Source organism: Montipora capricornis, chromosome 2, assembly GCF_036669925.1.
Source record: "Montipora capricornis isolate CH-2021 chromosome 2, ASM3666992v2, whole genome shotgun sequence".
NCBI classification, from domain to species: domain Eukaryota; kingdom Metazoa; phylum Cnidaria; class Anthozoa; order Scleractinia; family Acroporidae; genus Montipora; species Montipora capricornis.
Window position 1 is genome coordinate 21,713,610 of NC_090884.1, and position 9,279 is coordinate 21,722,888.

Consider the following 9,279-nt stretch of genomic DNA (forward strand, 5'->3'; position numbering starts at 1 on the left):
GTTGGGCTGTTATAATCCATTAAAACTGTAGTAAGCCACCTTTAACACGACACTTACAATCCTAAAGGCACAATAATATTTTCAAAATGGAGACTTTTAAGAACAAATAAACTTACAAACTATTTTCTAAGGTACTAATTACAGTTGACTACGATACTAAATTAACACTAACGGAATAAACTATGCAGCTAATGAAACAAAGAACAAGAGCGAAACAAAAAGAAATTTTGTTACAGGCAAAAAGCATGCGCAAAGTGTTTACAGAAGCTTCAAACATGGCAAATCCAAATAACCTTCGTTAAAATCCTCGTCACAAACGGCAAAATGATAATTTAAAACCGTTTAAATCAGCAATTTAAATGGAAAGTCTGCTCGCTAAAACGTTTTCACCGTTCGATCAACGTTTTAGAGGTTCATTTGAAATGGGTTTTTCAGAACTGAACAGTTGACTGAAAGCGATCCCCAGCTTTTTAAACAAAACATCTAACAGGAACTTGTCATCGTAGTTGTATTATCGGCTTTGCACATTTTCCATGAAAAAATGCTACCTCCTGCAATGGAATACATGTGCACTAAACTTGCGTGATCTAGTGACTTAGATGACGTGGATTCAATTTACGGCGAACAATAGCATGAACACGATAAATCATTCACCATTAACACAGTTCAGTTCATTTTGCATTCGTGTTCTTTAAGCCAATATTCCCTCCTTTTCTAAGCTGCATCATTAGGTTTGTATACAGATCGCCAGGTTGTTATGGAAACCGGTGAAATTCAGTACATCATGGCAACACTACTTGACGAGTCATCCGTTAACATATGGTCTGTAGGTTATGGTAATAGGAAGTAAATGCAGAACTAAATGCAAGGTAAAGACGTACTCCCAGTCAATTAATAATGACATAATTCTATAGTTTTTTGGTTAAGTGAGCATCACCGTGAGTTTCATGATTGCCAATGTTCTATTCCCAAGCCTGAGTTTGTCTTTACCATCTTCATCAGTTTGCGTGAATGCCGCTCATAAGCACTGATCGAGCAAATAATATTAATAGTCTTAACAATCCGCAATTCATCATTAACTTATTTCAGTTTTAAAACAAACGGCATTTGTGTATTACTTGTTAAGACAATAAAGACAATAAATATGATTAAAGACAAATGTTAAAAGATGAAATGCTGTTATCATTTCTTTACACATGCAGTTATTATGACCCTTAATATATGCAAGAGAAGAAAAGTGTCGCTCTATCAAGCAGTCCACTTTCCCACTTATCTCCGCGTTTCCTTTTTGGCCTTTTCCCTGTCTGATATGATAGATGTAAAGAAATGCTTTGCTCATCGTGCGTCACATTTGTCAATGTGTTCATACACCACAAAAATCAGTCGCTATTTCAGAAAATGATGGAGTGTCTAAAAAACAAACAAACAAACAAACTGATTACTCGTATCTGGTATCAACAACACATTGTGCTCTTTCTTTTGCTTTCTGACGTCACGGAGGTTTGTTAAAAATTCAATAGGACAGTTTTACTTAGAGACCAAAATGATGACAAAGCCTTTTGTATATAGGGAAAGTAAACAACTGTGTGAATGTCATTATGACGAAGAAACCTTAAAATAGTGCCCAGGATTAATTTTTATCTGGCGAAAGTATCTGGTGACAGGTATTTTTACGGTGACGCTGACAAAAATATATGGGCCACCAACAACAATTAGAAATAAAATGCTAGGTTCAGTAGAGTGGACAGAGAATAAGGCGGTGTGTCAGCTGGGGTAGAGGGTCTCTTAACCAGCCACAGATGTTATCGCAGAGACTTAAACTCGTTAGACTTGCTGAGGCGACTGACTTCCTGGTGAAGAACATGAAGACAATCTATACTAAACAGTTTTTGATATTACTGTTAGCATCACTTGAGAGTAGACTGGCTGGTGTCACCAACTATTTTAGTGCTAATTGATTTGAATTGCTCAGAATACGGACCACTCTTATAAGCAAAACTGCGTTTTTTCAAGGAGCGAATAAGTACTCTTCGATGATAGACGAGCGATTTGGTACCATAATTAAACCAATAATTACAACCATTACCAATAAAGTTGCTAATAAGTACTCAGTAATCACACAAAATTTGAGTCCACATTACCGTAAAGAGAATGTTGATTTTCCATGGTCATTGCCAAAAATACGTTCGTGACTGTTACATTTATATATAGAATTTCATTGATTTCAAAATACAAACTACACCACTTTCGAAAAGAAATACTGCTGAGAGAACATTTCAATGGAGAAGTAACAAAATTAAAGATGGCCAAATCGATTAAGAATAAACAGCCTGATATTAAGACTTTCAGTAGGAGCCTTTTGTAGACAAGTTTGCTATACTGGCGCAAAATATTGGACAATCAAGTAATCCTCAATACCATAGCCATGAACTGAAAGAAAAAAGTTACTTTCCAGCCAAATCCAAAGGCAAACGATGATAGAAACCGCCTCCAAAATAAGACGTCAGAGTGCACGTGCTGCTTGATTTTCATCAGCCTTTACCATGTGCTTTAAGGTCTTGCATCTTCTTTTACGGCATCTGAATTTCTCCATGCAATACTTTGCCCGTCAGTTGTCTGTCATTATAAGGCGATCTCAAGTTTTCATCGAGATCCGCACCAGAGATGTTGGATGTGTCCATTTACAAATAAGGCTGGGTAACACAAAAAAAAACTCTGGCAGACTAAAATACTCAGTGAAATCACACAAAAGCGTTACAGAGTATCTGCAGTGAAAGTAAAATACATATCTTCGCAAGGCAGCTCGAATCAAGAAATTTTACAAAGCTGAAATAATATTTAGTTTCGAAAGAATTTCCGTGTTGCAATTAACAAGCGCGGGAAAGAACAGTATCAATATTGACCCCTGGTGCCAGATATAAATGTCTTATTGTTGACGTCACTACAGACATCCCTGCAGAGTAAGGAAATATGGAAGGTAACATTTGAAGCGGTTACTGATGCATTTTAAACAGGAAAGAGTGAATAATCCATTTATTTAAGGGATGTGGTCTTCATCTACTCCTCATGCATGGTGTTAGTCTTCCTTAGAGACTGCTGCTGCTTTTTTAGATATAGAATTCTTCTCGTATTACTTCCTATTTCCTTACTCTAAGAGCAATGGAAACTCTTTAATATCCAAGTTAATTTAGGTAGCTTTAATTTAAGATTGGCTTTAGCGGTAATTACAACCGAACACTGAGTTTCAAGCTGTTTGTACATTGTCACCTTAGCAACATAATACTTGTGACTCAGCGTAACTAGTTGACGCTTTTATTTAGAAGAGACATTGTTATCTACACAAAATCAATTAACTTGATCAAGCATTGATGCGTTGTATAATTCCCTTTGAAACAGAAACACTAAGCTGGCTGAAATTACTATTTATTCATCCAAACATTGATGTTATTATCTAGTCTCAACACAGTACTAATACAGACGTTGCCTGTTTGAGTGTAATTATCTTTGAAAGGAATACTAGGAACCGTCTGGGAAAAGTGCTACAGACACTACACCCTCCATTTCAAATTTGCTTTATAGGTATGTCAACCTACTTAACATTCAAATGATATGCTGTTTGTAACGAATATAGCTGAGTGCTCAGAAGTGGCGCCACTCGAGTATCTTTTAAAGAAAGCTTGCATGAAAAGATTGCTCGATTTTTGGAACATAATCCACAGCACAAAATTCAAATCCTTCAAGAATGAGATGACCACGCAAAGTTATCGTGATTATAAAACGTTTCGTGATAATTATTTCCAGAGGCAAAGCTTGGCCGCTCAAGGACGACAATCGTATTATTCGAACTTCCTGAACATCTAACTGTTTGTTTTAACGTCTCTTAATGCAATATCAACAGCGTAATGCTCGTCTAATGTCCTTAAATGAATAGTTACTATTGACGCCAATTTGCGTCATCAGGCTAAGCACATAGGCCTTTAAAAAGAACTGCACCTGATACCATTCACTATTTATCCATCGAATCTCTCTAACTTTCAAGTACCAAGCTAAGCTGAATATTCCGAGGTATCAAGGATCCGTTAGAGCTATGGAAACATTTGCTTTTACAGGTAAACTGTTCATGCGCATCTATTTCAATCTCCTCAGTGTTACATTATTACAGACTGATTTTTTGTCTCGTACTTCGCGTTAGTTGAGTTTTGGGGACAAAATAAACGAAATAAAAACGTTTCACCGTGGAATCTACACTTACCTAGAATAGGAATCTGGCAGAAAGGCTGACTGTTTTTAAATGATAGTTACAAATAGTTCTTGTGCGAAATCTTTTCCGGTAGAACTCGAATGGTATTAATTCGTTATGCGGCAATGGCATCATTGATTTCAGGCCAAGGAAAAGTCAACCAGCTTGGTGGAGTTTTTATCAACGGCAGACCCCTTCCAAAACTATTGCGATGGAAGATTATTGAACTGGCTCAGATGGGAGTTAGGCCATGCGACATAAGCCGTCAGCTGCGAGTTTCTCATGGCTGCGTAAGTAAAATCTTGTGCCGCTACCAAGAGACTGGTACCGTTGATCCAGGGATAGTAGGTTTAAACAAGCCTAGAGATGTCACTCCAGAAATTGAAGAGAAGATTGATCAATTCCGCATGGAAAACAGTGGGATTTTCTCGTGGGAAGTTCGTGATCGCCTCTTGCGAGAAAATGTTTGTAGCAAGAACACCGTCCCATCGCTTAGTGCAATCAGTCAAATATTGAAATCTAAAATTGTGAAAGAGAACGCAGGACGAGAACACACACTTAGAAAGAAGTGCGATGCTGCAAAATGGCGAAAGAAGTCAAGTGAAGAGCATGAGGGCGATGAAGATTGTTATAACGCTGTTGTTAAAGAAGAAGATGCAGAAGAAGAAGAAGAAGAAGAAGAGGAAGAAGAAGAAGTAGATAGCGACACACCAAGTCCTGTACCAGATCAAAACACAACCAGAAACACATATTCACCAGGTAATAATCGAAACAGTCATTCATAACAACCTTAACCCAGCCTGCCCTAAAGGTCGTATACCTGCTTTGTTTTCATTATTGATTTAGGCAGGCTAATAATTTTGATAACTTCAGTTTTTGTTTATCATCTCGTGAAGAATAAAATAAAAATTGTTTGAGGAAACAGTTAACTTTATAATTTTTACTCTCGTCTTAAAAACACTGAAAAGTTCAAGTAAAGTGAAATGACATTATTAAAGCCAAATCATGTAAATGGAAATTTTGACAATCGATTTTCTACGTTTCTTTGTTGTTTCACTTGAATTATATTAAAAATTATATTGGTGACTTGATGCGATTCATGAATTCACTCAAAATCTACAAGTTCATGCATTTCTTCTGATGTTGGAGGCTGGTACACTCAATAGAAAATTATTAACGAAGTTGCAGTTGAAAATCCTTTGTTACGCTTCCAGATTTATGAAAAGGAATTTGAATTAAGTAGCTTTTCATTTGTTCTGAAAAGAAGGAAGTGGCTTTTCAACCGTTTGTCTTCAATGAAAATACAATAGTTTGACGTCATCTCGCTTGATTTAAGAGTGCTTTAGAGATCACGATAGATGTTTACGTCAAATGTTTGTTTTTCTCACTCAGGCACAAACCTGTTTCGATTTCATTTTTAGTGTATTTAATGAGTTTGTCTCAAAACACTATTTATTAGCGATGACTGATCATAACTACTAATGAATGAATCGTTATCTTTCCTGAGGTGGTTCAAAGACTTCTATTGTTATTTCCCGGGGGTGGTCGTCACGATTTTGACGGTTAAACAAAAGATTATCTTTAACCCAGTGAAGAGAATTATGAAATTTTGCAGTTAACTCACGAAAACTCGCTAAAGAAAAAAAATACTTATTACGGAATTGTACATAGTCCTCTTCAGATCGAGCACTTTCAAAGTAAGATCTATAATTAACCTTTTTTCCCTACGAGTCTTTAAGTTAAGATTTTTAATTCTTCAAGCAGACTAGTGTCTGTTCAGAAACTGAAATCTCTGCTGTCAAAGGGAAGAGGTCACTAGCAACAATTTCGAATTCCTCGTCATCTCACGGTTAATAATTAAGAGAAGATTTAAGTCAGCCAGAATGTTTACTTTCATACTTCAATTGTTAGACGGTGCGATGGGCGTCACAATTGATCAAAATAAGATTGGGCTTTTCCACTTGTAATCCTTCCCGTTGTTTTATATTTTAGATGCAGAGCTCAAAACCTTAAGCACGTTTTCTCCAAGTTACACCTACAGCAGTTTGGACAACGATTTTTTTATCGCCCGAAAACAGCGTCGAAGTCGCACCAAGTTTACACATACTCAATTGAAGGCACTTGAGAAAGCGTTTCAGAAAACGCAGTACCCAGATGTGTACACACGCGAAGAACTCGCTCACCGACTGTCTTTGACTGAGGCTCGAGTTCAGGTATTAAAATATTTTCAATGGTCTACCGATTTTTGAGCGAATGAAATGTTGACAATGGAACGCATTGGGAACTCAGAAAAATCCGAGCCCCAGATTGGATTTGAACCCCGGACCATGGTGAGCAAGGGTAAAATGTGGGTCTTTGACTCAAGCTGCATCACGCAGCTACAGAATCAAATAACGACTGAGAACATAGCTCATAACTGCCAGTGCATCGCGCAGTCACCTTAAAGCATATCTGAGATGCGGCTAACCAACCACCCAAGTGAGCGAATTTGAGAAATTAGAATGATGTAAAAAAGTATTTTATATATTTTTGTCTAACAAATGCGGGAAGACATCAACCAAGTAAAGAACTGAAAGGACATTTTTTGTCGTCACGCTCACATGTTAAGTCGAATGCTTAATTCAATTGTAAGTAACCGGTACTTCATTTTACTCAACATTGATAGCAATAAGTAGCTTGTCTTGAATAACGAGATGTTTAGATCACATCTCATTTAAATAACTAAATGTATCTATAACTGCCTTAAGCTGATAAAGTAACCACTGCACTACTCTGCCAAAATTTTGAAAACAAGTTGTCTTGTTAGTTTTCTCAGCAATCTTTAGATACTTACCTCTGAATTTATGTATTTCTATCAGGTCTGGTTCTCCAACCGTCGAGCTCGATTAAGGAAGAAGGACACACATCAGACCGAGAAGAAACAAGCAGAAGGAGCATGTTCGTGTCAGCATCAGCCGCCAGCAGTATCTCATGCGACAATGACATCATTTCATGGATATGTACCTTATGTGGTCATGAATGACAAAATCTATCCTCTTCCAGTCTATTAAGGTGGCGGGGCAGTTGCTTTGCGAATTTTGTAAGATATATTCTTTTTACATGTCGTGTTGAGCAATCTACTTTCGGGCATTTTGTCAACACCAAGTGCTTGAACCGATTTGTTGATATTGCGGATAGTACATTTTGAGAGAGAACTGACGATCTCAAAAGAAATAAAGACACCCAGCCTCTGGCTGAAAAACAGAGACAACGTAATTTACCATGTAATGTGTATTTTTCTTACGTTTTACGTGAGATGCATGGTTGCATACGAGTTGGAAATATATTCTAGAAATTTTACGTGTATTACGAAAAAGAGGAATTAAATCTCTTGTATAACTTCACTAAAGTTTATAAGGAAGTACCCACGGCTCGAATTTTTCACCAATTAAGCAAAATTGAATTTAAAAATGTAGAAGTTCCAATTCAAAAATTGTCGTTAAAAAGATGGTGCAGATACCAAACACAGAGGCACCAGCGTAATTATGACAAAAACCATAATATTTAAATTAACAGATTTTTATCAAGTATTGAAGTCACAAGACATAGTTTTTTATATTTGTGAATGTACATAGGTGTTATTTACGCAGGGTAGTTTTACAATAATTGTTTCTTGGACACGGAACGAAGAGAGCCTTTTCGTTTAGACGACATGTCAAGAACAATTAGCGAAAAAAACCCAAAAAAACCAGCTATTTACAATCAGTGAGAATGATACTGATGTTAAGATCTGTAGGTACTTTGCAAACACGAACAAACGCAGAAATTTAAAGAGGGCCAATTACTGATAACCACTCGAAACCAATCGTTTCGATAGATCGTTTGTAACATTAGTAAATTATTGGGCATTTTACCTCGAAGGATTCATCAGTAGCAAGAGGAGCCATTACCCGGAGCCTCCATCTTCTATATTAACTCTCTGAGTCAACCCTTTCCTGCATCTTTTTATTTTAAAAAGCAACTCTCAGAGGGTTTTCGCGGGTGTTTCCACAATAGCCAATCATAAGAGACGTACCTTTGGTCGGCCACTGATTACATCAAGTGCAGCAGTTCTAAAAATAAAAAGATATCGGACAGGATTGACTCAAGGGTGTAATACGAATGGAAGCTCCAGGTAATGGGCTCCTGGTAGCAGCAAATCTTGCAGCAGATGAACGATAGCATTCAACCCAACATTTTGTGGGTAAAGCATGTGAAAAATTCTGTCGATTTGCAAAATCTTCTAAGTGCAAAGATCTTCCTTCCTTCATGTAAATATCCTCCATAAACACCTTCAGTACGATATATACATGTTTCGTTTAAGTCTAATTCCTAAAAAAACTATCTTTATCCTTGTTACAAAGTTCGTTTGCATTTCAGTATTTTAGCTGGACAGTGGTTAAGTATTATTTCAAGTATAAATACACACGTTCGTACTTAGATGTTTTCAGGGTCGGCCAGGGTTTTTGGGTATACGGTATACAGGGGCTATTCGGTATATCACTTTCCTTGAATTTCAGTATACAGTATACAATGCTTTCGTTAATTTTGGGTGTATTTGGATGATTTTTGGTAGTTTTGGGTATTTTGGCGATTTTTTTTCGGGTATACTGGTATACCACTACCCCCCCTGGCCGACCCTGTGTTTTTGTGTTCTACAATCAGTATTGCCGTTACAGCTTCCTTTGTTTTGTAGTATTGGCAATTCAGAAATAAATTACTGAAGGGGTCAATGTTCCCTTTTCAGTGCAATCACTATATCACTGCCTTTTGCCTTTATCCACTTCCCAGTTGTCTCTCTCCTGCTTTTGTCTTTCTGCAAATTCCTCCAAAGAACCTTGATATGCACTGGCACAGCTAAGAGCAGTTTATGGCAAAGCGAAAGCAAGCTTTTTGCGCTCGCTGGCGATTACTTAATTTGTTTTCGTCGATTTTTGGCTATACATGCCTATGTTAAAATTTAGAAGCAAGAACAGTAACAATTATGAAGGACATTTATTTATTAAACGATCAAAAATGCT

At 37.0% G+C, this 9,279-nt stretch overlaps 1 protein-coding gene across 1 annotated transcript; it reads left to right on the forward strand.

Annotated features, from left to right (window-relative positions):
• The first annotated feature begins 3,951 nt into the window (after positions 1 to 3,951).
• LOC138039070 (paired box protein Pax-3-B-like) lies at positions 3,952 to 9,014 on the forward strand. The gene is made up of 4 exons (XM_068885238.1): positions 3,952 to 4,109; positions 4,385 to 4,999; positions 6,233 to 6,453; positions 7,099 to 9,014. The coding sequence occupies exons 1-4, from the start codon at positions 4,088 to 4,090 to the stop codon at positions 7,288 to 7,290; spliced, it is 1,050 nt and encodes a 349-aa protein (XP_068741339.1). The 5' UTR covers positions 3,952 to 4,087; the 3' UTR covers positions 7,291 to 9,014.
• Positions 9,015 to 9,279: the final 265 nt, after the last annotated feature.

What these genes read in the sequence shown, in the direction of transcription:
- LOC138039070 (XM_068885238.1), top strand. Translation starts at nt 4,088, where the DNA reads ATGGAAACATTTGCTTTTACAG. An exon ending in GGAAACATTTGCTTTTACAG is followed by an intron (nt 4,110 to 4,384) that starts GTAAACTGTTCA and finishes CATTGATTTCAG; the next exon opens with GCCAAGGAAAAGTCAACCAG. An exon ending in CAGAAACACATATTCACCAG is followed by an intron (nt 5,000 to 6,232) that starts GTAATAATCGAA and finishes TTTATATTTTAG; the next exon opens with ATGCAGAGCTCAAAACCTTA.